The sequence below is a fragment of the Siniperca chuatsi genome, linkage group LG21 (assembly GCF_020085105.1).
Source record: "Siniperca chuatsi isolate FFG_IHB_CAS linkage group LG21, ASM2008510v1, whole genome shotgun sequence".
NCBI classification, from domain to species: Eukaryota; Metazoa; Chordata; class Actinopteri; order Centrarchiformes; family Sinipercidae; genus Siniperca; species Siniperca chuatsi.
Genome location: NC_058062.1, coordinates 297501 through 324442, shown reverse-complemented (window position 1 = coordinate 324442; position 26942 = coordinate 297501). Strand labels below are relative to the sequence as shown.

Genomic DNA, 26942 nt, shown 5'->3' with positions numbered 1-26942 from the left:
ATACCTCGAGTACCTACTTCCTATATCCTGAGTACCCTCCCTCCTGGGGATAACCAGGACCAGCACCCCCTGCTAACCCAGAGGCCCCCATGATTTCAACCAAGCTCTTGTCCCTTTTCTCATATGCTAACTCCCCATCTGCTCGCCCCAAGCAAGGCTACAAAATAAAAAAAAAGACATAAAACAAAAGGATGAAAACAAACATTAAGGGGTTGAAATCAGGACTCACCCAGCAGGGTCTTCGAGTGTCGAGGAGATCTGCTCAACAAGCAGTCACCAGCATCATGTCCAACCACTCAGATCACATTAGCTGTTGTTGTTCTGACAGGACTGTAGTACTTGTTGCACCTTCAGCCTGAACATGTTCTGTTGTTTTTGTAGTCAGAGCGTGGGGTCTGAAAAACAGATTCTGATCGCCTGGTTCAGGCTGTGGACAAACAAAACTGATTCACTTTGAAAAGAATGCTGACATGCTCTGATAGCTCATAGTTAGCACTGATAGTACTCAGTTCAACTGCAGTCCCACCAAAGTGAACTGCACCATCTGGAGTCCCTGGAAAGTTCAACAGGAATATGAACTTCCTCTCACACCTCTGTTAAAGGTCTTCACAGCTCCAAACTTATCCACCCGATCCACAACAGACCCAAACCTTATGTGCGTAAATTCTTTTTCAGAAAAGAAACCCAATCGGAAAGGGTCTCATTTAATAGGAACCGAGTGGACTAGTGAAGACCTCTACCGTGTCTAGGAGAGGCCGAGCAGCCATATTGGATCAGACAGTGAAAACCCCTTTTGGGTGACGCTTGTTTGCCGTGTCTCTTCTCCGAACTGATCAGTCCAGCAGCAACATGAACTGTCATCTTCAGACAGAGCACAGAAGCACAACAGCTCTGATTTACAGACAAAACAGACAGACCCTGAAAGCATCATGGCAGGTAAAGTACAGACCAGTAAACTATCAAAAAATACTTTAATATCATCAACGTACACAAACAGGTCACCACAGTGATTACAAACCACATCCACACAATCAAGACTGAAGGTTTTACACACAAACAGATGCTGCTTTCAAATGCCGTCAGAAATATCACAATTATATAAACACGTACAAAAAGAGGCCGTACAAGGAAACAAAGTTTTATAGAAGAGCCGTAAAGCAAAGTATTTTTGTTACAGGATCCTTCAGCACCTGAAAGAGATTGATTTTCATCCCGCCGATGATTTCACTTCATTTTGAGCGGTCAGTTCGTATCCACAGTCGACGTTAAATCTGTTGGTCACCAAACTTTCCAACAGTGACGGTCAAAACTGACAAAACATGTTAATATGAAGACAGTTGGTTGAATAATTCGCTCTGAATAAAACATTGACTCCTGATGTCGCAAAATAACAATAACACATTTCTACCAGACAAAATGGAGTCTGGACTGTCCTGCATCAGGAAACACGCAGGACGTTATTACAGGAACAACCTCCTGTTTGATTTGTTCATTTCTTTATATCTCATCTTACTCAGAGGCCAGGAGGATGCTGGGAAATGCTGTTCACATATAAAAACACATTAAAAACTAAACATTCCAAATACAGATAAATAATAAACAAAATGTTCCGTATATACATAAATCACCTTCTGTTGTTTACAAAGAGAAATATTTAAATCAGAATAAACTCTGCTGTCAGCTGTAAACCTTGTATCTCCGTATTTCAATAAAAACTGAACTGAGTTTAAACAGGTTAAGACACACACAGTCCAGCAGGTTTTAAAGGGCAGTGTGTTGGTCTGGTTCGGTCCAGCTGGTCTGGTTTGGTCCGGTTCAGGATGTGTTTCCGTGGATACCGTCGGTTTCTCAGTGTGTCTCAGTCCAGGAGGTGACCCAGTGTTTGGGTGACTTCCTGTTTCTGGACGAGGAGACGTCGTTTTGGATCAGGAAACCGTCAGCGTCCGTATGCTGCTGCTGCTTGTCTTTACCCATAATCCTCCCCTGGTGGAACGCCGCAGCCCGCCACGCCCTCCGACGCACAAAGAAACCACACTGCAGACAAAACACAGAAACCTCATATGTCCAACACAGCAGCAGGAAGTAGAGACGGCCGACAGGTTGAAGGTAAACAGGAAGTTTATATTATTATTGTGAACGCACTCTGTCAGAGTAATAATGAATCCAGTGTGAATTCAGCCTACAGCCGTCAGTCTGCAACGTAGCAGAGACTCAGTCTGCTGTCGTGATCTGAGCCCACTGAGGAAATACACTACTGTTGGTGCTTTTAGCCGCACTGACTGACTGACTGTCTGTCTGTTGATGCTAATAAGCTAATGTTAGCATGCTAACATGCTAAGCTAAGATGATGAACATGTTGAACATTATACTTGCTAAACATCAGCATGTTAGCATTGGTAGCCTATAAAGTCCACTAGATCCACTAGAAACCTCCAACTTCTCTACAAACACAAAGTCAGTCCAGTTTTTACACAAGTTCAGCTCTCAACAGACTCACTGAACTTCTTCTTCTGACAGACTGAGGGGGGATTCTCAGAATAACGGTTGTGTTATAAAGATATATTAATGCAGTAAATCAAAAATACCTCAAGCAAATTTCAATATATCAATCATTAAAGTAATAATAGTAGAAAGGCAACCAGATATCAGCAGAGAAAGATATACAAACACAGGTTAATATAGATCAATAGAGTTATTGACGAGATGATTGATCAGATGCAGGAAGAGTCAGAACAGCTGGAAAGAAGGAAGTAAAGAAGTTCGTCAAAGTGAAGCCCCTCAATCACTGACTGAGAGCTGAAGAGAAAACCGTCAGTAAACAGTCAGTGACCAGGCAGTAACAGTCAGTCAGTAATCAGTTAGTAACATTCAGTTAATCAGTCAGTCAGTAACAGTCAGTCAGCAGCTGGTCCTTACAGCAGGGCTCTCTGGCAGCAGTCTGCCCAGCCTCAGAGCTCCTCGTCCAGCCTCTCGTTCTCAGACAGCTGGCTCTTCATGTGGGCTTTCTGGGTCTTTGCCTGGTACAGCTCTCTGGTGCTGGCTCTCTTGAAGAAACCACACTGAACAGCAGGGGGCGACACAGTGGCACTTTACCAACAGGAGGTGATGATGACTTTACAGATGAATGATTTTATGGTGATGAGAAAGCAAAACATAAAAACAATCCCACTTCTGTGGACCATACGAGATCCTAAAACTACAACCAGTGACAACCAGAAGTATTTCGTTCACATGGAGTTTTCTGTCGTTATCTGGTGGACTGCCTCTATACATGTTACAGCTCAGTTTACCTTCCAGAGCAGCAGGCAGATCAGAGCCAGCAGTAAGACTCCAGCCAGGACAGACACCAGGATGATCCACAGGGGGGTGCTGGCGTCCACCTGCTGCCCCGGCTCTGGATAAATATGGACCTCAATCTGCAGAAGAAGAACACTGTGATTCAGGAGGCAACACAGCAAACTGCAAACACATTGATGGTGATTTCTTTCATCTCTAGATACATCATCATGTTGTTTGTTCAGATACTGGCTGTAATGAACACTGCTGCCTCTAGGGGACGCTAGCAGCAGTTAAGCACCTCTGTGCTGTGAGACTCCATGTTGATGGTCGGTTTGTTAGTCTGCAGCTTCAGAGTCGCCTGGACTCGAACCAACACACTCCTCGCATCGCTGTAGTCCTAAAACACACACAGAAAGATCTGATTTAAAGAAGCAATAATTAAAATTTGGCCACTAGAGAGCAGAAAAACACAAACACAGCCCTGCTATACTATCAGATTATAAAGTAGTTGTGGCTAACATGTTAGCAACCAGCTGCTTATTTCCACCTCCAGCAGCTGCAGAGTCACATGACGCTTCATCAGGAGGCGTGTCAGAGTCACATGATGCTTCATCAGGAGGCGTGTCTGTGTCTCCTGATGGACGTCAGTCCGGTCTTCTCTCTGTCAGCTCTGTGTTTGGTCTCCAGCAGCTGCTGAGGGAAACATCTGGCTCTTTAGCTGCTAGATGCTCCGCTATGTTCAGCAGCTGCTCTCTGACTGCGTCTGGCTGCTGTTCGCTGCCGAGCGGCTCGAGTTTCAGTGGGGTTATAAGAAAACTGAACCAAACAAGAAATGTGCTACAAAACCAAAAACTCTTATATTTAGATTTAAAATCTAGCTGGACTTGTTTTGAGTGTGGGTTGGATTATCTAATGCTAACTATGCAAGGCTGTTTGACTTAATTCAAGTAAATGTCACTTGCCTTGTCTTAATTAGCAATTTTATCTTATTTTGGGTTATGTTTAGCTGGACACCGGGACATATCAGCTACAGGACTGTTGACACTTATTTTAACCTCTGAAGTTTCAAGTCAAAAACATCTTATTTCAAGTTTAAGTCTTTTGGCTTGCATGACTTTATTTTGGAATAAAATATCTAATTTGAAGGTTTAGATTTTTATTCGCAAGAGTTCATTCATGTTTTTAACCTGTCACATTGCATTGATAACTATAGTGCCTCAGATGATTTACACCCCATTCAGTAATACAATACAAAACTATAGTCTCAGAATAATCATTAGACCTAACAGCTTCTCTGATAATACAAATATTATAAACCATAATAGCACACATCATACATCTACAGTAATCATGACACATGTGCCGGGCGCAGACAGAATGATGTAAACACTTCATGAGAATAAAGGACTACCTTTGAAGTAACTTCATCATTGTTGTGTCATCAGAGGTGATATTTTCACGATTAGCTTCTGTTGTACTTTGTGGTAATAAACAAGAACACAAAGTACAACAGATGCTGATCACGGATGTATTATTAGGCTCCGTTCATTCCTATGAAAGTTGCTTAGTGGCCCATGAAGCCAAAAAAGCCACTTCCCCAATTATCCCGATGAATGCATGGCCCACTGCGGCCCATAGAGCATGCGCACCAGAGACTTCCACTGGCCAAGCCGGCTAACTTCCAGTTTATCCCCAGAGCCACCTCACTACATGTCAGTTGATAGGGTGGCCTAGTGGTTAGCACACATGACTCCCAACTTTAAGGTTGTGATTTCAACACCAGGGCTGTGTGGGTTATTATCTAGAGACAGGAATAACACAGATCTTATTAAGTAATTGAAATCTTATTTTAAGTAGTACTGAGTATTAATTGGCTTGTGACTGAATTAATTACACTAAACAAGAAGAGACTTTTTGATCTTATTTTATGACTTCTGGTTGGTGGACATCCTGACTTCTTTAAAGAAATCTTATCAAGTAAAAATCCATTAAATAAATGTCCTTGTTTCAAGCAACAGAATGCTCATATTTAAAATCTTTTCATTTAAATATGATGATGCAGTGCAGTTGCAGAGTAGATGACGTTAAAGTTAAATTAAAGCTAGGGTAGGTAACGTTGGAGAAACTAGCAAGAGGCAGCTAGATTTTGAAAGTATCCAAATTAAAAAATCCCACCCCCTCCCTTCAGGCCTCCCCCCAAAGCTCCTCCCCCAAAACATATTTTCGTGTGCAATGACTGCACAGCAGGGCTGGACTGGCCGTCTGGCAGACCGGGCACTTTCCTGGTGGGCTGACACAACTGTCTTTAAACCCCTCCCCGGCCTTTGGGCTCAGCGCCTTCATTAACAGCACATCTGCAAAAACAGAGTGCCAAAATTATTAAAAAAACAAGACCGAGAGAGAGGCGTCTTTGATTACGCACCAGTGTGGCTGACTGCCCACTGTATTACATCTGTAAGCCTCCCTCTCCCAGCCAATTACTGTTGGTCCAGCTGATTCTAACTTTACCTGGGCCCCGCCCCTTTCCCATCTCTGTTAAGTGGTGACATCAAATGGATAACTAGTGGAGTGGCGCCAGATGACAAATAAAAAAAGAGAGAAAAACATAAAGGTGGTGCTGAAAAGCTGAGAGAGAAGAGGTTGAAGTCTCTTGAGGCTGCTGCAGCCAAAATAACAAAAATTGCTTCTGAAACAAATGACCTACCCTAGATTTAAAATGTGATGAAAGTGTTTGTACCTCGATCATGGTGGAGTTCCACAATCTGGCTCTGACAGTCAGAGTCGCTGAGTTTCTCATGTTGACCAGCGGACAGATGAACGTCACACAGTTAGCCCCATGCGCACAGTCCTGCAAAGACATTTGTACTTTTTTACCGTTGAGGACCATAATTTACAAAACATATTCCCCAGCCCTTAACCCAAAATTAAATCGAATTTTAACCCTAACCCTTAAATCAAATCTAAACCCTCAAACAGCCCTTTGAAGTAGTAAGGACAACAAAAGGTCTTATCGTACAAAAATGTTTTTACTTTTCTAAAAACATCTTCACTTTCTAACAATGTTGTGACAAAAATTTCCCAACGTTTCAAAATGTCCTAACTTTGCAAAAAGGTCCTCCCTCTCAAGGTCCTCACGAAAGATGTACAACATCACACAGACATTAAAAACAAGATCACACATCAGTAAAAGTACAGTATCTTTCCACAGAATGTTTGTAAAGTTGATGAGTTTGATTTACACCTCAGATCGCCACCTGTGGGTGGCTGCAGTACTGCACTAACAACAGAAGCAACACTACAGAAATGAGTTTCTACCAGAGTGTAGGACTTCTTTTTCTGTCCCTGCAGGTGGAAGACGGGTAGAATTTTTTCTATCTGCTCCTCCTCGTTCCCCTTCACCTCCTCCTCCAGACTCCTCTTCTTCTTCGTCTCCTCCTTTGACAGCTGAGCAAACAGGAAGGTAAAGTCATTAACAACAGAACAGCCGGTCAGGTCGTTCAGTATCAAATTAATGAGTTCAAAGATAGTTTAAAAAGTGACAGGAAGAGCGCCGCTGTTGGGACAAAGTGGGATCTTAGTCTCATGTAGTTTCCCCCGTAGACAAGGATCCAGTGTCACACCTCAGTGTGTAAACAAGAAGACCTGCTCGTAGATATTAGACCTGTCGCTAATTATCAAGAATTTTCAGCTGAATCGAAGACTTTGAGACCGCCCAAAGAGCATAGATTTTGTTTTTTGAAGACTGGACTTGGCGTTATTCTGAAATGTGCCAGCCCAGGACTTTTATTTTGAAAGGAGTCAATGTGAGGCTGATGTTGCTATAGTTACCATGAGGTCGAGGGGGTTGATGAGGTTGCCGGGCGGAGCACAGCGAGGTTCTGATGTGCCGTTCACTTCAATCTCTGCAAGGTACAGCAGCCACTTCCCATTGGACACCTCCATCGGCCAATCAAACTCCACCTGCAGGTTGCCTAGGCGACCCAGTGGCTTCCCGTTGTTGTGCACCTATCAGACAAGGTACTGGGTTAACACCTGGTCTCTTTACACTCTTTCAACAGTCAGACTGATTTTAGACAAACCTGCAAAGTGAAGAGCAGCAGACTGCCGACATCCTCTGTCTTCTCCATGGCTGACTCACCAATCACATGACCACTGAAGGAGGTGGGGCCTGGCGGATTGATTCTGTTAGGACACAATCAACCAATAAGAGAAGTGAGGTCATCAGGTCAAAGGTCAGAGGTCAACATTAAACCTCTTATACTGTGTTTTACTTACAGAGTGAGAGATGTCTGCAGTGAATACTCCATCAACATGGAGACAGAGACAGGAGACAGGTCTGACTGCTCACTGAGGCTGAAGACACACAGAGACACAACTCAGTACCTGTCCAATAAAACAAATTTAGACAGGTGTGTGTGTGCGTGGGTGGGTGTGTCCTACGTGGACAGCTGTAGCAGAGACTGAATCTCTCTGGTGTCTAAACTGTTCTCATCCAGCTGAAATATGATCAACACCTGACCCTGAAATACAGAAAGAATACTGCAGTACAGACAATAATACAGACAGCAGCACAAGCAGTACTGCAGTGACAGCAGTACTTGACTGTCAAGAACGCTCTGTACCTTCTGGTTCCTTTTGAATGGGTTCCCCAGCTCACACAGAAGAACAGAGTCCTCAACAGAACAATGCACCATTGCCTGGATGTCACCCTGAAACACAAACAAACACAGGACTGACTGTAAAAGTAACTGGTCTAAGTTAAGTCCCTGGTCCTTTAGGCTAAGTCCAAGTCAAGTCTCATGTCAAGTATCAAGTAAAGCCCCAGGTCTGCTAGGGAAAGGCAAAATCAAGTTTCAAGTCAAGTCCCAAGTCAATTAGTCAAGTCCTTTATACCAAGTTGAGCATCAAGTAAAATCCAAGGTGCTTTAGGGCAAATATAAATAAAGTCTCAAGCCAGTTAGTCAGGTTCCTTAAGGTAAGTCCAAGTAAGATCTCCAGTCAAGTGCAAATCTCAAGTCAAATCCCAAGTCCTTTAAGGCAAGTCCAAGTGAAGTCCCAAGTGAAGTCCCGGATATTTTAAAAGCAACTTCAAGTCAAGTTTTAAGTCAACCCCAAGTCCTTTATGTCTGGTCCCAGTCAAGTTTTCATAAGCAAATTGCAAGTCTTTCCGGTTATTTATTATTAATAGTTTCTAATAAACCATTCCAGTTTATCTTTTCATACTGTAACATATGGTGTCCATGAATGCTTAGTCCACCACTCTTCTCTACCAACATGGTCATGCTCAGTAACTTAATTCACAGCTTCAGCTTAAATATCCACTTCTATGCAGATGGCACTCTGCTCTACATCACCATTGTCTTGTTCCCCACCTGCTAAAAGCTGGATGACAAAGACCCTTAGCTTCACTACCTTCGTTCGGACTCCGGAGTATATGAGCAACGGTGGGATGCTAATGTTCAAAGCAGCATTGTGAGCATCCTCTGCTGGTCGGCCCGGTGACGGTGTGTTGCTGACATTAACCTCCAGAAACAATCGGTTAATGCTGCCGTTGTAGTACAACACCTGACTGTCCTTCTGCCTGGAAACACAGAAACATTCACAAAAATACACAAATCACAACATGACAGCAACAGTCTGAGGTCAGTTGGGACAATAAGTTGAGAGATGATACACTGACCTAGTTAGGACATGTAACTTTTGTGATGTGAGAGAGCTGCTAATCATAGTTCAGTCCTTTAGGTCAAGGCTCAACTCCCAGGTCTTTAACGGTAACTCTAGGTCAAATCCCAGGTTATTTAAGGAAGGTCCAAGTTAAATCTCAAGTCAAGTCCCAGGTAGTTTTGGCAAGTCTTTGTCTTTTAGGGCAGGTGTAAATCAAGCCAAGTTAAGTAGTCAAGTTCCAAAGGGGAAGTCCAAGTCAAGTCTCAAGTCTTTTAGGGCAAGTGTAAATTGAGTCTCAAGTCAAGTAGTCAGGTCCTTTAAGGTAAGTCCAAGTTAAGTCTCAGGTCAATTCCCAGGTACTTTAGGGCAAATGCACATCAGGTCTCAGTCAAGTAGTCAAGTCCATGAGGGCAAGTCTTAAGTAAAGGTATGTGACAAAATTCACAGGCCTAGTGCTAATGCTAACAAAGTTATGCTAACATTTTCAGAGCAAACTAATCTAGCATGTCAGCAGTGGGAGTAGCTTTAGAATTAGTAAACTAGATATTGTAGGCTGCTAGTAGACTTGTAATGTAATTGTAATGTTGTGGAGTCAGTGTGTCACATGATCCACAATAAAACACATTCCTGCAGAGAAATCACAGAGCAATAATGAAAATGAGAGCAGGGTTTGTCGCATACCTAAACTCAGCTTTAGACCCACTATGTTTCTTTAATTTATTATAACAACTGACCCAAGGAACAAAGTGCCTCTTTGAATAATACTGCTGTACTACTTCTCTTATTAGTAATCAAACATATTTGATATGCTCAATATGAATAATCAATAGTTACCTGAGCAGCTGTGTGTTAAACCCACAAAACTGTATGTTTTAACACAAAGAGCTTATGTTTCCTTAAAGTGGACCCACAGTCTGGTACAGAGAAGGAGTTCACTCACATGGGGAAGGGTTTCTGGTTCTCATCTGTGAACTGGGCGGCCATCTGCAGGTTACTATGGCAACGGTTATCAGAACCACAGGCCTTCTGGATGTGGATCTGATAGATGAAGGAATTTAAGATCAGTGAAGGAACATTCAAACAGTGAGTGAGTTCTCTTGAATTCTTACTTGGTGTTGAGTTCTGAGCTGAGTTCTCCTGTTTTCTCAAGAACAAAGTTTGTTTCTGACCTTGGTTTGGATAGGTCATGACCTGGGTTTTGACTTAGGTTCTGATTGGTTCTGTGGTGGGTTCTAATGCAGGTTCAGATGTTGTTTAAAGTGAGTTCTGATGGATATGACCTGGAATATGATCTTTTTTATGATTGATTATAAATTTTGCTCTAAACTGTGTTCTGCCAGGTTCTGACCTGGTTTCTGATGGGTTCTGTGGGTTCTGACCTGGGTCTTGATAGGTCGGGGTGTCTGGCTCAGCACAGGAAAGCGTTTCAGGTCCTGTACGTCATTTCTTTTCTTAAGAAGCTTCTCGTACAGAGAGACGTTCAGTGAGAATACCAAAGGTTCCACTTTGTACCGGATTGGACTCTGCAGAACACAAAAACACAGAACAGAACCTCAACAACACTTTTCATACGAGGAACCGTTCTTCTTTTCTCTTTGTCCACGTTTGTTTATTGTTTGTCCTCTGTCTTTTGATCCTCTGACGACAGCTTGTCAGTGCAACAGATGACTCCAGAGTGTCGTTGAACGCACCAGCAGTCTGCTGTTAACAGCATCACGGCACGTGATGATGACTTGACCTTAACAGAACATAAACATGACTAAACACAGACTGTGAAGGATTATGTCTCTGCAGGTTTCAGGTCTCTGCAGGTTGATTTAAATTAAGTGAAACCAGCTGAAAGAAATCTGGCTGAAAGCAGAGAGCTGATTTGGAGAATGACCAGCAGGAATGTGAAGTCAACAGGATTTATAGTTAATGGACTATAAACAGCAGCATAGGGCTTTAACATCAGGCCTGATGTGACAGGTTTGAAACATGATGTCAGCGTACCGGACGACGTTCACTGAGTCTTTGGATATCTGTCGTCCTGAACTGAATCAAAACTGAACAACAGACGTCAAAACTGCAAACAAGCAGAAAAACATATACTGATAAGAACTACATGAAGACGTGACAGGACGAGCCCAGAACATCGTGAACTTTACCTCAACCTGCACTTCTGGATGCTTTTACCTGCATGTAGACCAACTGAAAACTCAACATCCACCAATGCTCTTTAAAGCAGCAGTCTGAGAAATCCTCCTGTTCTCTAAACAAGTTATGTCTAAAAATGTCTGTTAAAAATCTTTAAACCTAAAAGGACTTTAAAAAGTGTTCCTTTCAGACGCGGTCAGAGGTTTGTTGCAGCATCTTGAACAGAAAGTTCTGTTTTTCCTCTGAACCCTGGTGGAGAAGCAGGATGTGAATCAGTCGGTCTTATCTCACACAACACAACTTCCTTAAATTAAACGTCAAATACTTTTGCATCACATTTCAGATCTGAGATGCTTTTCCCCTCAGAAATCAAGCACCACATTTAGAGTCGAGCCACAAACATGTTCATGAGTGCATTTCTTCTTATTATTGGTAGTAATAGCTGTGGCGGTTTTAGCGTTTATTTTCAGTTGTTCAGGCCCACAGATTTTTATTTAAATTTCAATACAGTTCCAACATTTTCCTTCAGATTCGCTGTTAATAAATGTAAAAATATCTCTCTAACATCCACAGATCAGTAAATAATCTGATCTCCTTCCTGCTCTCCAGAGGACGATCCCTTTAGCTGTTAATGACTCGATGATCCTTCCTTTAGCGCCCTCCTCAGGACAAATGTGGCTGTAATGAACACTGCAGCCTGTAGGGGGCGCTAACAGTGCATCAGACTGTTATCTGTTATGTGTGTGTCTCACCAGCAGTCTGACTCTCAGGGTTTCACATTGTTTTTTCGGCATCGACAGGTAACCAGAGTACACGCTCTGCCCGTTGTCACGGAAATGGAGGCGGGGCTCGGGGCTGGTGACGTCAGCGGTCACAGTGAAGTGGACAGCTGAGAGACAGACAGACAGACAGTTAAAGAAAGACACAGCCCTCTGATTGGCTGTAAGACACAGACCTTAATATTAGCATTACCAATAAACAGCACGGTCTGTAAATATAATTGTTAAGTACGAAATGTCATAAACATGAGATTTATGTAGAAATACAGATTTCATATATAAAAATGCAGAAATAAGTTCTATCAGCTTCACAACGCAAAGATTTCTAGCTGTTTCTTTAATTTTTATTCACATTTGTCCCTTTTTAGTAGCTGCAGTATGTGCTGTGTGTTCATCGTGTTGTGTGTATTCATTTCATCAGACGTGGTTTTATTCTGCAGACAGGTTCAGGGACCACAGATAGAAATAATACTGTTCAATTTATTATGAATAATAATTAATGTTCATTAATATCTGAATCCACTCATATCAGCAGCTGTCTGTGAGTGTATCTGTATGCATCCTGTGTGTGTGGAGGTGTGGTGTCATAGCAACAGTGTGACCTCGTCTCTGATTGGTCAAATTAATGAGACACGACCAGGACACACACACACACACTTGTTTCACTGTCATTGACAATGCTTTCCCCAACCTTCACCTAACTGTAACCTGAACCCGAAAACCAAGTCTTAACCCTCAAAAAGCCGCCTGTCCCCGTTAGTGTGCCTTCAGGTTAAAGTCCCCGCTGGGATATAAGAACATGAAGGCACACACACACATGTGTGTGTGTCTGTGTGTGTGTGTTAATGTGTGTGTGTGTGTGTGTGTGTGTTTCTCAGACGTAATAATATCAGTTTCTGTAATGTGATTTATCATTCAGAAAAAAACACACACAGAAGACAAGGACACGAGGACACAATATGATGTCATCTGATGTGTGTGTGTGTGTGTGCGTGTATGTGTGTGTGTGTGTGTGTGTGCGTGTGTGTGTGTGCGTGCTCTCTCAGCTAATTAGCCGACCTGATTTGTTGACAGGAAGAAGCTGTCAATTAATACCTGCTGTTAATCAACAAAGTGACACACACACACACACACACACAGCTGTAAACACACAGGAAGCTGGTTGGTGATAATTAATTAGTCCTGACCATAAACAGACTCGTTAGCATCATGTCCTCATAAACACTCCATCTGTCAGGTTAGCGACAGAAGCTAACAGAAGCTAATCCAGCAGCTGCAGTCTGTGTTCACTTCAGAGACTCTTAGAAAGGATTTCTGTTCAATTTGTAAAATGTCAGTTTCTTTAGAAAACTGCAGGAGGCTGCTCACATATCCACGAGTCCTGTTTCCTGTTTCTCTACAGGAGGTGCTGACTGTAAAGTCATTAATTAATTAATTAATTAATTAATAAAATGCAGGTTGAAAAATACTAGAATGTTCCTTTAATGTCAGGCTGCACGACATCAGTATATAAAAACGAGACTGTACAAGCTGAATGCTAACAACAGCATGCTAACATGCTCACCGTGACAATGCTAGCATGCTGATGTTTAGCAGGTATAATGTTCACCATGTTCCCCATCTTTGTTTAGCCTGTTAGCATGCTAACATTAGCTAGTTAGCAGTGAACACAGAGTCCAGCTGAGGCTGATGGGAGCGCCATCAGCTCTGCAGGTGTTTGGTCATGAACCACAGTGTCGGACGCGTTAACATGTCGACCTGATGGTGGCGCTAGATGGAAAGTCAGAGGATCAGCAGAGTTATTGCAGTTCATCCTGAGGGGAGCATGAACGATGAAGCACGTCTTGTCACAGTCCAGCAGCTGCTGATGTTTCAGTCTGGACCAAAGTGGAGGACGGACAGACAGACATTAGCATCCGCGCTAAGAGACGCGCAGCGGCTAACGTGGCTAAGTCAAACACACAGTGGCTGTGGGGCTCCTCCGTGTTGTCGGTCCATATTGTACATGTGATGCAGCTTCATGCAGCCGTCACACACTGACTTCATCAACATGAGCTTGAGTTATCTTACTTCACCTGTAATTTGTTTCTAAATTGAGTCAGTAAAGCAGAAAGAACAGGCAGAATCGCCATGACGCTGTATCCATGACGATACATTGATTTGTTGTGACAGTTATTGGTCCGACCTTCAATCAGCTGCACTTTGTTCTTTAGCAGCGTCACTGTGCACAGAGCAACACAGGATGTAAACTATACTGAGTCTCAAAGCGGCCGAGATACAAACCAACTGAGTGGGGGGAAGGTGTACTGATGAACATTCGGGTACAGCTGTTCACTCACTGATGTTGTCTCTGTCGTGCTTCTCTCCGGTGCTGAAGATGTAGGAGAAACACACCTCCACCTGAATACTGACACACACACACATACACACACACACAGGGAGTCAGCGTGTTAGCCATTAGCTGTTAGCCATTAGCTGTTAGCAGGTAACGAGCTTGAATCTCACCATAAGTCACAGCTGTTCGGGTCGACGACGTCCGGAGAAACTCTGAGGGTTTTATTGAGGTGAACGACTGGACGAGTTCTGAGGAAATAATCAATCAAGTCAACATATCATCAATAACACGACTCAGCAGCAGCTTCACAGATCAACACAGTGAGGCAGTGACACAGAACCAAACGGGTTATAAGTGTTAAACTGGAACGGTCTGCTGATGTAACGGATTAATATTTAGTTAGTTACAGTGATAGTTAGTACTGTACCTATCGGTAGTTACAGGTAGTTACAGGTAGTTACAGAACTGAAGTGTACAACAGAACCGGATCATGACGAGCTTCAATCAATAACATTAATCAATAGAATTCTAATGGGGGGAGGGTCGAGGTACCTGAGCAGAGCGACGGTGTCGTCCAGAGAGCCGACCAGCAGGTCTGGATATTTGTTCCCATCAACATCCACACCTCCAGACATAGAGTACCCGAAAGTCCTGAACCCAGAAGAGACCGTGCTGCCCCGGATCACCTGCGGGGGGAAGGAGGGGGGTTACAGGTGTGACCTACACATTGACTGTTATAAAGAGGTGTGTTTACTGTGAGACCTGGCTCGGTTCTGTAGAGACCCCCTCGCTGCTGCCGGTCCAGATCATCACACTTCCTGTTTCATGGAAAGGAGCTCCGACTGCAAAGTCTGAAACACAAAACACACACACGTCAGACTCTTCTTCGGTTTCTTCAAACAGTAACATCCGTTCATTATCAGGGTCCTCACCCTGGAAGCCATCTTGGTTCAGGTCTCCGGCGGCAGTGACAGACATGCCGAACGCCGATCCAGCCGGTCCTCTCAGCACCACACTGGGCCGAGAATCAAACCGACCTCCTGCATTCATGTAAACATAAACTGCCCCGCCCGCTTCCTGCTGGCGATGGAAATAAAAAGGAGCGCCCACCAGCAGGTCGTTCCACCTGCAGGAGAAAAGAAAAGTCTTCAAGCTTCACTCTTTTGCATAAATTAATTTTTTCAGCCCGTCACATTCAACAACAGCAGAATAACATCAAACAGTGTAACCAGTCTCAGATCCACAGCAGTGATGGGCTCAGACTAAATACTGGAGACATGCACTCGTGTGGTGGTTCAGTCAGTCAGTTAATCAGCTTATAATTTAACTAATCAACTACACTATAATAATATTAATGACTTTATTTTTACAGCACCTTTAAAAACAGATTTTACAAAGTGCTTTGACAGACAAGGAAAGAAACAGGACGACATGACAGCAGAAGCCAAACAGATCAAGACAAAATTAAGACAACCTAAAAACAATGAAAAACATGACACGGGAAATAAAAACAAATGGAAACAATAAAAGCAATAAAGACACGAATAAGAAGACGGCATCACATTAAAGCAAGTCTATAAAGATGAGTTTTAAGAAGTGATTTAAAAGGAGTCTCTGACGAGCCAGCAGGGCCCCTCCTGAGAACCTAGGGCTGCGAGCCAGCAGGGCCCCGCCTGAGGACTTAGGGCTGCGAGCCAGCAGGGCCCCGCCTGAGGACCTGGGGCTGCGAGCCAGCAGGGCCCCGCCTGAGAACCTATGGCTGCGAGCCAGCAGGGCCCCGCCTGAGAACCTATGGCTGCGAGCCAGCAGGGCCCCGCCTGAGAAGCTATGGCTGCGAGCCAGCAGGGCCCCGCCTGAGGACCTAGGGCTGCGAGCCGGCTCACATGGGGTCAACAGACCCACGTGCTTTTAAAGTGATCAGTAAAATCTTAAAATCAATTCGAACAGGGAGCCAGTGGAGAGAAGCCGGACTGGGGTGATGTGATGGCGTCAGTTAAAACCAGCGAGAAGCCGAGCTGCTGCGTTCTGAGCAGCTGGAGGCGAGAGACAGACTTCTGGAGTTACAGCTGTCGAGTCGAGAAGACGAATGTGTGAATGAGTCTTTCCAGGTGTGAGAACGCTGGTTTGATTGTGGAGACGTTCTGATTTGGAGGAAACAGCACTGGACAACTTATGATCTGTGGTTTAAAGCTTAAAGCTCAGAATCAAACAGGACACCCAGATTTCTGCCAGTGGGCTTCAGACGAAACAAGAACTCCTTGAAATGAGACTTTTTTTGACTTAATCTAAGAAATCTTATCGAGTGAAAATCACTGACAGCCAAACTAAAATGTATCTACACTGTTTTCGTGTTTTCGCAGTTTGATTATCAGGTCCTTGTTCAGGAAGGACTTTCTGATTCCTTTAGGTTGGAACACAAAAAGCCGACGACACAGGTGTCTAACAGGATGCGACCTCAGCGTGAATCATGTGACCTTGACCTGTAAACCCTTCCTTACCCGTCGTTGTTGAGGTCGGTGGTTGCCACGGCGTTACCGAAGTAGGAGCCCATCTGTTCACCGCGCAGAGTCTGCTGAGTCATCAGTTTATCAAACTGTTTCACCGCCAACAGCACGGAGCCACGAGCATCTTCTTTACTGTCCTTAGGAGCTCCTGTTCATCAATACAGCGATCAATAAGCCGATCAGTCGATCGATCAATACATCAGTCCAACTGTTTACTTCTTCAAAACTTTACAGAGAGGTGAAAGTAAATGAGTCCGTCACCTGTTACTATGGTTTCATCATCCCGAGAAAGAAGACGTCGAGCCTGAGTGACCGAATATCCTACGCACACACACACACACACACACACACACACACACACACAGAGTTAATTTTAACCACATGAAGAAGTCCAGAGGTTTTCACACTGCGAGCTTGTTGTTTCAGCCTGTATCTGTTGACATGTAGTCAGACTGTCCCATCAGAGCAGCCGAACCAGCAGTCAGCAGCTCCTGTCTGCAGTGGACCCGTGGACGGACAGACAGCTGTCTCTGGATCACTGTGAGACTGAAGGAAACTTAGACACTAGCGAAGAAAGCGGCTGCAGAACCTGCCTGAGAATCCTGCTGTTTCTAAGCTGATTCATGAGGTTTATTCTGGACAGACGTCAGAGACGATGATCTCCTCTGGACGTGCGAGTCGCACTGAACGATTCGATGTGAGTTTCAGGTCTGAGAGTTCAGACCTGACAGAGTTACGACTCTGAGAATGAGAAGAGAGGTTTAAAGGGACAGTTCACCTATATAAATGTTTCTGTGCTGCAGGTTGGGGAAGGAGCTCCTCTGGGTGTCGAAGTCAACATCTGGATTCATCCAGGAGACATGGACGTTTCCTGCAAAACACACACACACATATAAATGAAAGGAAACTAGACTCAAAGTGTTCGGTTGCAGCTGAAATCCTGATGACAGTTTCCTGACAGCAGAGAAACGGTGATGAAGAGAAGCTCACCTTGCCATTCGTAGCTTCCAGGTGAGCCGACAATGATTTCTGTCTGAGTGATGGAGGCAGAAATCCCCATGTTACACATGACCTCACTGCTGACATCACCCAGGTGACTAAACACACACACACAGAAACACAGGTTTACTGACTGGACATGTCATGTGACTTGTATCATGTGACATGTGTCATGTGACCTACCTGCAGGGCTGGTCGGGGTTCTGCCAGTGCATGTCTGTGTCGTTGTACTGCAGGTCGTTTCCACGGAGATAACACCGGCCAATCATGTGTCTGAGATTGAACGCTCCATAGAGTTTAACGAAGCGATGACCACACGCCTGGAGAGGGGGAGGAGAGAGAGTTAGTTAGTTATATAGTTAGTTATATAGTTAGTTAGTTAGTTAGTTAGTAACATAGACAGTAATGTAGACATCCAACTAGTCAGCCAGTTAGTTAGTTATATAGTTAGTTAGTTAATTGCTTAGTCAGATAGATATGTGGTTAATAGAGAGATGAGCTAGTTAATTAGCAAGTCAGTCAGATTAGTTAGGTAGACAGACAGTAAGTTAATTAGTTAGTTGGTCAGTCAGTTAGTAAGTTGGATAGTAAATAAGTCACTCAGTCAGTGTGATGGATAGTCAATAATCAGTTGGTAAGTTAAGTTTGTTAGCTAGTTAATTTGTCATATAGTGTCAATTATTTATTTTTTTATTTAGTCAATTTTACAAATGTTCAGTCAATTAATTGTTTGTTAATTACCTAATTATTTAATTTCTATTTAATTTCTTTTTTAATTAGTCAATTCGACAGAGAATCTTTCTGTTAGCCAGCAAGTTAAAGGTCCAGCGTGGAGGATTTAGTAGCATCTAGCGGTGAAACTGCAGTTTGCAGCCATCTGAACACCGCTCGCCTCGCCCTCCCCTGCCAGGCGTGGAGGACAAACTACGGCGGCCGTGAAACTCACAAAAAACACGAAAGGCCCTCTGTAGAGCCGGTGATTGATTTGTCCGTTCTGGGCTACTGTAGAAACATGGCGGAGCAACATGGCGGCCTCCGTGGAAGGGGACCCGCTCCCTCTGTAGATATAAAGGCTGATTCTAAAGTAACGAAAACACAACGCTTCTTATTTTCAGGTGATTAAACACTGATGAAAACATATTTATATATAAATATTATATTTAATTTCTGCCGACAGCTGCTCCTAAATGTTGCACACTGGACCTTTAAAACGTCAGAATGGTGTTTGTTAGCTAGGTAACTATTAAGTGAGTTGGTCAGTCTGTTTGTTAACCAGGTAATTATTCAGTTAGTTATTTAATAATTATTCATTTGTTCGTTTTCTGTGTCCAGGTTTGAGTTCTGCCTCCACCTCAGTACAGGTGGAGGTGAGCGGAGGTGAGTGTGTGTCTGGTCAGGTATCACTACAGGTTACTGAGAGAACATGGTTTTGTATTTTGGGTGAACTGGCCCTTTAAAATCAGGACACATGCTGCCATCTCAGAGCTACATTTATGCTTAAAGAAAGGTTACAAACGGTAACAGCTTGATCAGCCAATGAGAACACAGACTCACCAGGACCCTCCCCCCAGGTCGGCCCTGACTGGCTACTGAGACGCCCAACCACATGTCCTCAATGAGGTCCTCAGACAGGTTCAGGTCTGAAACAGGACGGGACAGGTGAGTGACACGCAGCAGGCTGTTCCTCTGCTGCAGCTGCAGAGTTTTATGATGTTTGTACAGCAAAATTAAGTCCTTTGATTGGCCGTTGCCGTGGTTACCACCAATTACAGCCCACTCAGGACAAAGCTTTATCATGTCTGAATGTGTGTCTTGTGTTTGGGAGGCAGATAAAAGCTCTCAGAGGAAACAGAAACAGACCGCAGCTGTCACTTCTCACTGAGGGATGGACTACCCATAATGCATCAGGAGAGAGATAACAGCTCTGAGTGAGGGTTGGACTACCCATAATGCATCAGGAGAGAGATAACAGCTCTGAGTGAGGGTTGGACTACCCATAATGCATCAGGAGAGAGATAACAGGTCTGAGAGAGGAGACAAACACAAAACAGACAGGAGCAGAGAAGCCTGAGTTCTGACTCTCAGGCTTTGTACAAAACCTGAGTCCTTCTCTGTGATTGGCTGAAACGTCAACCATTACAAGTCAATCATATTCATCAAAGCCTTTTCTTTATTTTAGCCTTCAATCTATTAATTATTAATTAACTGTATGGATTTAATTGGAGCGTTCACTCTTTCCGGTTGCTGAAATGTCTGATAAAGACTGAGGCTCGGTGTTCTGCAGCCCTTCAGGACAGGAAGTCAGGACTTTACCTGATAACTTCTTCTCTTCTGGTTTACAACAATCAGCTTTACTGACTGCTTTACTTACAGTTCTGCTTTCGAACAACAACATCTAGAGAGCTGGTCCAGTCATTTCTGCAAATTGATGAAAGAAGAAATAAAGCTGATGGTAAAGAACATTATTCTGAGAGGAAGCTTATTGGAAGAAGGAGTTAGGAGAATGATGGCAGTCTGCATAAAGCTGGATGCTAGAGGTTGGGTCTGTCCACCTACAGTGTGGGGACCCTCACTTGGAGGTCTCAGGTGAATATAAGACTGAGTTAAAGCCGATGTGTCGCAGCACACCTGCACCTGGATAAACACAGGGTCAGAAACTTCCATTCATCTCCATGGAAATGCTTGAGGTCTTAAGTGCCGTCTCATACTTGACGTGATGTCAGTGAACACATCACGGTACGACCTGTTCACCTGTAACCACACCCAACAGTGATGCCACAGTGTACTGGGGAACACCTGTAGCTGGTAAAGGATTAAATGGAAAATTAGAGGCAGCTGTGACTGTGTTATATATGAATGTTGTGGGTTACCTGTGTGTGTGTGTGTGTGTGTGTGTGTAACTATAGGTGTGTCGGCTCAGGTGTCTCCTATTAACGACATCATGTCTCTCACAGACGTCCTGCTTAAATACATAAAATAAAATCAAGGTGAGTCTCACCTGGGTCTATGAGCTTCATCCTGCTGCAGTCTGATTGGTCAGCGGTGATCGGGCAGCTGTACACTCCCCCTGTTCGATTGGCTGGAACATTAGGCTCCGCCCTCTCCCTGGGAGCTCCGACCAATAGCCTGTCAGGACGAGACAGGTGAGAGGGTCTGTTACCTGTAGAGCAAGGCACCACAACCTGGAACTCCTTCAAGGTTCCCTGGAATGTCTTGAAGGACTTTGGGAGCCCACCTAAGCATTCTTGAATTCCTTCACAAATCCCTGCAAATTCTTGAAATACTCCAGAAGCCTTCTAAAGTTTACTGAAACTTGTTTAAGGACCCCTGGAATGTCCTGAAGAACCCAAGGAGTCTTTTAAAGAATCATGGGACATTCTTCAAGGACCCCTGGAATGTCTCAAAGGACTCCTGGAGCCTCGTCAAGCATCCTTGATTTCCTTTCAAGGACCCAAGAAGCCTTCTAAAAGATCTCCTCCTTCAAGGACACCTTGGACTGTCCTGAAGGACCCCTAGAGCTGTTTAAAACATCCTGGAACTTGTTCAAGGACACCTGGAATGTCCTGAAGGAACCCTGGAGCCTTCCAAAGCACGGTTTCGTTAATATATTTGAGTTATGTCGTTCTCCTTTGTTGTCGTTACATTCCTGGAATAAATGAAGAGATGTCTGAGTCTGGAGGACATCCAGGACACACAGACACACCTGCACACACACACCTACACACACACACCAACACACACACACCTGCACACACACACACACTAGGGTTGATACCAGACTGGTCTCAGAAGACAGACTGGTCTAGGACGTGATAGCTGGGTTTGAGGTGTGGAGAGGTAAGTAGCTAAAACCTCCTCAAAAAGTCACTAGATGATGATGTCATACACTAATTTGCATATCTGTGATGACATTACATAACTATTTACATACATACAAGATTTTAAACAATGAAAGTAAAATAAATGATGTCACGCTAAACTTCACTGACTAACTAGCTTTATCATTATCAAGCTGCTATCATCTCATTAATATCCGTCTACATTTACCTGCAGTGTCTAAACACGTATTATAATAATAATAATAAACTTTATTTATACAGCACCTTTTATACAAAACATGCAGCTCAAAGTGCTTCACATTTAAAAAGGAATAAAAACAGGAGACACAAATTCAGATGAAAAGAAAAGGTAGCGTTGGATCAGACTATGGGGTTCAGTGATTGGTTGTTTCATGTATCTGTCTGGCTGCTGATTGGTTGACTGATTGGTCTCTGTCTTCAGCAGAGACGAGTTCAGACCCAACCGTCACTAGATCCAGTGAGTCGGAAACACTGCGAGCGGTTAGCTTCTGAGAGGAGACGTTCTCCTTCTAACGCCCTTATTTAAATGTTGGGGGTTCTTAACTAGCTTGCTAACATTAGCCACAGGCACGGCTACATTCAGGAATCATCTAGTTTATTGTAAATCGCTTTGGATTAAAACGTCAGGTAAATAAATATAATGTAGTTTTGTCCAGAGAGCTGTGGTTAGGTTAGGGAATGCATTATGTCAGTCGGGGTCCTCACAAGTATAGAAAGGAAAACCTGTGTGTGTGTGTGTGTGTGTCATGCTCTCTAAGTCTCTCCCTGAGTTTCATTTCCTGTTTTCAGACCTGCACACACAGATCTCAGATCAGTCTACCAGTGTGACCTCTGACCTCAGATCAGATCTCAGCTCTGGTGTGTTACCGTGGTAATGATGTCACAGCTGTCACATGTCAGAGCTGTAACTACCTGTCGGACATGAACAGACATCATGTGACCAGAGAGCAGGTTGATGTTCAGACTGTAATGAAGCCCAAGTATCCGCATACGGGGGCTGCCATCTTGACTGGTGACGTCATTCGGAGCCGGAGTCTGCGCAGTAGCGATCGGGGTTGGAGCCGCAGTATCACGGTCCCGCCCACATACCCAGCCGACCCAATCGCGAGCCGGCCTCACCTGTCAATCATGACGTGAAACCCCGTTTCTATAGCATCAGATAACTAATTAGAACCAAACTCATCAGAAAAACGAACACTTGAACAAACAACAGCGTGATGAGAACGACCTAAACTGACAGAAACCATCTCTGGGTTTATGTGACGTACTTTGAGTTTTTAGTTTGGCTCATGTCCCATCTGCTAACATGGAGGGGGCGGGGCTTATGGCCTGTACTTCAGCCCGCCACTGGGGGGCGATCCAGATGTTCTGGCTTCACTGTTGGGGAGCTGACATGTCGTCCATCTTAGAAGTTCCGCAAGGACTCGTGGCACCTCTTCAAGGATCTCTAGAACCTCTGGAGGGTGTCCTCGAGCCTCCCCATGGACCTTTAGAACTTACTGAAGGGCACCTGAAACCTTCTCTAGGATCACTAGCACATCCTCAAGACCACAGAACCTCCAAAGGCTGCGCCTCAAACCATCTTACAGACATTTAAAACTTCCTCAAGGACCCATACAATTTTTCAAAGATTCCTGCTACCTGCTCAAGGACTTCTAGAACTTATTCAAGAGCACCAGGAACCTTCTCGAGGATTCCTACTACCTCCTCAAGGATCTTAATTATTGATCAGGTCTAGTTTCTGTTCAACCAGTCATAGAGGGAGAGGCATCTGATGGGCGGGACACAGAGCCAATCAGGGGACACATTGACCTCCTGACTCCTGAACTCCCAGAGGAAACTAGATTACTGTGTGTGCGTGTGTGGTCCATTAGCAGCCAATCCAATTAGAGAAAATAAAGAGACAGTCGTCATGGTGACTGTAGAGACAGACAGCTGGGTGACCTCTGAGTGACCTCTGGACCAGAGGTCTTCAAACTGTGAGGCACCTCCTCAGGGGGGAGGGAGAGTTGAAGGAGGTGAGGTAAAGATACTGTGTGAGGTGAGAGGGACAGGTGGATGCAGGAAGTTAGGAACTACAGGAAGTTAGTTATTGTAATTTGGCTGCTGATTGGACGGCCCCATAGAAATTCCTCAGTGACTCCTGGAACCTGCTCCAGGACTCCTAGAACTTCCTAAGGACTCCTATAACCTCTTCAAAGACCTATATAAACTCCTCAAGGACTCCTGGAACTTCTTCAAGGACTCTTGAAACTGCTTTAAGGACTCCTTGAACATCCATTGGGGTTTTAAAGACCCCTGCATCTTTCTTAATAACCCCTGGAACTTTCTCAATGACTCCTGGAACCTCTTCAAGGCCCCCCACGCACTGTATCTGATGTTTTCTCGGACTTCATCCAAACACATTATTAAATCTGCAGGGCATTCACCTGACTGTGTGTGTGTGTGTTACTGAGTGTGTGTGTGATTGTGTACTTGTACTTGTTACATAGTGAGGACTGAAACATGTTTTTTACCTACAGAGTGAGGACATTTTTGGAAAGTGAGGACATTTTGGCCGGTCCTCACAATTTCAAAGAGTGGTTTGAAGGTTAAGACTTGGTTTTAAGGGTTAGGGTTAGGCATTTAGTTGTGATGGTTAAGGTTAGGGTGAGGGGCTGGGGAAGGCATTATGTCAATGACGGTCCTCACAAAGATAGAAGTACAAGGATGTGTGTGTGTGTGTGTGTGTGTGTGTGTGGGGGTGAATTCCTCTTGTGTAACAGTGTCAGAGTATTTTTCCTCATGCAGCACATTATTTTCTTGCTCTGTCTCCTCTGTAATTTTTCAGTGGACTCGGCTTTGAGTCCTGACCCACGAGTCCTGACTCACGAGTCCTGACCCACGAGTCCTGACTCACGAGTCCTGACCCACGAGTCCTGACCCACGAGTCCTGACTGTTGAACTCAGGTCTGTTGTGTCTGCCCCCGTGTTCCTGCTCGACAACTGCTGCTACAGTTGTTGTTATTGGTTCTGTTACTAATACTGTCATTATTATTCCTAAAGCTGTCATTCCTATTATTATTAATTTATTAATATTACCACTACAATTACTATTCTACGATATAAAAAAAAAAATTCTAGGTGGTATTTGCATTGTGCCTCCTTCTCTCCCAGGAAGTGATGTCATGACTGTGGCTCTCTGTGATGACCAGATGGTCACATGGTAAGAAAGAGCTAATCCAAATATAAGACAATAAGGAGCCAGGTGGAGGTGAGTTACTGACTTTAACACGGACTGGTTAAACCTATAACATTGTAACGTAAGTGAAGGATTTCATGTCCTCAGTGCTTTTGCCAAGAAATCTGTCCAGCAGATCCTGTAGAACCTGTTATATGTTAAAATAATCAGCAGATGTCATTAAAATAAAGGATAGAATTAAGTGAAACTTTTCAGTTAAATTGAGTCTAGTTTTAATAGACGGTTAGACGTCTTTTCTGTGCAGTTCTCTATTAATCTATTTTGTTTATTCTATATTTAATCTTCATGTTTACTTTCTAAGCAGCTGACGGAGGGCCGCTGAAGGCCGAGCGGTCTGCCTACACAGGGCTAGCGGTGAGCCATCACCCCGCTGATCTGTTAGCTTGGTGCTCTCTGATGTTTCTACGGTTATAGCTTCATGCGTTTCTGATTACATGATGTTTTTCTTCTGCTGGGTTTGAGGATGTAAATCATTAATGTCAGACCAACTTCATCTGTGATCAACACAAATGTCTCTGCTTCACTTTTAATGTGTTCAACTCTGACATCACAGCATCAGCATATATGTTGTTACCAGGCATCTGCCAGCCAATCAGAGAGCAGCATATTTCTGTCACTGTGGTTGAGTTTTTTTTATTGCAGCAGGAAGTTGTGGTTACACACGTGCATCACTTTACTGCAGTACAGAGACAAAGTACACAGGAAGTCCGAACTGTGACAGAGTCAATCATTTACCTGGACAAACCTGAGAATACAGCAGAGAGACAGACTGACAGGTGTGTACTCACAGGTAACTGTCTGTCTTCAGGTCTTGGTGCAGAGCGACAGACAGTCCGAACAGACTTCCATCTCCGCCCGTCTTCAGCAGCGGGAACGACGTGTCGAGGTTAGATGCAACGCACACACCGACCCACACACTCAGCATCACACACACACCTGTTGCCATGGAGACGTACACCTGAGAGGACGACAACAACAGCAATATGTCATGAACACATGTCTTGATTGTTTATTGGATGTTTGTTGAAGTCATGTGACCTGCCGAGCGCTCTCAGCTGATAAAAAAGACGTACGTTGGTTCAAATGAACGGCTGTCTCACTCACGGTCTGATCTCAGTGTGTTCACATGAATTATTCAGTGTGTGTTGAGGAGCACCACAGGGCTCAGCACTGGGTCCTCTTTTACTTGTAATAATATGACCAATCACAGTGGGACACATGATATCCTCCTTTATGCAGACGATACCGTGGTGTACTGTTCAGCCTCTCTAATGACTGAGAGACTGAGAATCAGGTTCAGTCTCACTTCTGTCCCAAACTCATAGAAAGTTAAATCTTAACACAAAGCTGTTAAACACACATGACTCGAATAAGTGAGACTTGCTCTTTCTGGTGACTGCAGTTCCTTCAATGTCTGTTGAGGATAAATGTTTACATATCAGTTTAGAAATACAGTTTATCCTCATGATAAGTCAAACTTTCACTTTTACTTCAGTGTGTGGATCATCTCTTTACTCTTTGAGTGTGACAGTTGTGCCAGTGTGTTATGTTGTTTGTATTTATTGTTGTAACAATGTTTTATGCTGCCCTCTCAGGCCTCTCCTGAAAAAGAGATTCTAATAGTAATCTCAATGAGACTTTTACCTGTTAAATAAAAGAAAATGTAACCTGGACGCTGATATTTCACCCAGCAAATGTATTGTTTGGTTCTTATGTGTGTTTGTGCAGTGACATTCAGAAACCTCTTTAATGTGTCCTCCATGTTTAACCAGACATTTCACTGTTTCTGTTGGTTTCTATAAACCAGCATCTGATGTTTAAATGTGCGAACATACCTGATCGGGATTCTGGACCACATGTAAACAGACTGACACCTAAAACTGTTTCTAACATTGTCACACATCTACAGCCTGTGACGTTTACATCTTCACAGTTTACTGGCTGACATGTTGAACACTGATCAGGAGCTTTTGATCGTATCTCAGCGAACGTCACTTGCTCAGGCTGTGGGATACAGCTCAGTAAGTGGATCTTTAATTTTGGATATTTACCACAGCTTTGGTAACAGTTGTTTGAGTCTTAAATCATGGTCCACCTACTTCTGATGCTTTCAGTCACATCTCACAGTCTTCATCCGCAAATAAC

The 26942-nt window shown here is 43.8% G+C and overlaps 1 protein-coding gene across 5 annotated transcripts in view; it reads right to left on the bottom strand.

The window, feature by feature from the left end:
* Positions 1-952: 952 nt before the first annotated feature.
* Positions 953-26942, bottom strand: part of LOC122869156 (integrin alpha-3-like) — a 27149-nt gene continuing 1159 nt past the window's right edge. Inside the window, exons 2-29 of one of the 5 annotated variants that reach the window (XM_044181857.1) lie at positions 25586-25755; positions 20695-20822; positions 19251-19336; positions 17880-18016; positions 17688-17794; positions 17476-17568; positions 16959-17018; positions 16692-16845; positions 15126-15319; positions 14956-15044; positions 14746-14879; positions 14364-14441; positions 14198-14265; positions 11832-11968; positions 10323-10466; positions 9884-9981; positions 8692-8860; positions 7902-7988; positions 7720-7799; positions 7555-7632; positions 7359-7461; positions 7108-7284; positions 6595-6723; positions 6017-6127; positions 3578-3676; positions 3291-3416; positions 2917-3059; positions 1810-2034 (exon numbers count right to left, since the gene is read on the bottom strand). In XM_044181857.1, the coding sequence (XP_044037792.1) occupies positions 2949-3059; positions 3291-3416; positions 3578-3676; positions 6017-6127; positions 6595-6723; positions 7108-7284; positions 7359-7461; positions 7555-7632; positions 7720-7799; positions 7902-7988; positions 8692-8860; positions 9884-9981; positions 10323-10466; positions 11832-11968; positions 14198-14265; positions 14364-14441; positions 14746-14879; positions 14956-15044; positions 15126-15319; positions 16692-16845; positions 16959-17018; positions 17476-17568; positions 17688-17794; positions 17880-18016; positions 19251-19336; positions 20695-20822; positions 25586-25743 (3135 nt within the window). In that variant the 5' untranslated portion in view covers positions 25744-25755 and the 3' untranslated portion in view covers positions 1810-2034; positions 2917-2948. Of the gene's footprint in view, positions 2035-2916; positions 3060-3290; positions 3417-3577; positions 3677-4418; positions 5634-6016; positions 6128-6594; positions 6724-7107; positions 7285-7358; positions 7462-7554; positions 7633-7719; positions 7800-7901; positions 7989-8691; positions 8861-9883; positions 9982-10322; positions 10467-11831; positions 11969-14197; positions 14266-14363; positions 14442-14745; positions 14880-14955; positions 15045-15125; positions 15320-16691; positions 16846-16958; positions 17019-17475; positions 17569-17687; positions 17795-17879; positions 18017-19250; positions 20115-20694; positions 20829-25585; positions 25756-26942 lie in introns of those variants that run through there. The other 4 variants (XM_044181856.1, XM_044181859.1, XM_044181858.1 and 1 more) reach the window with 4 other exon arrangements.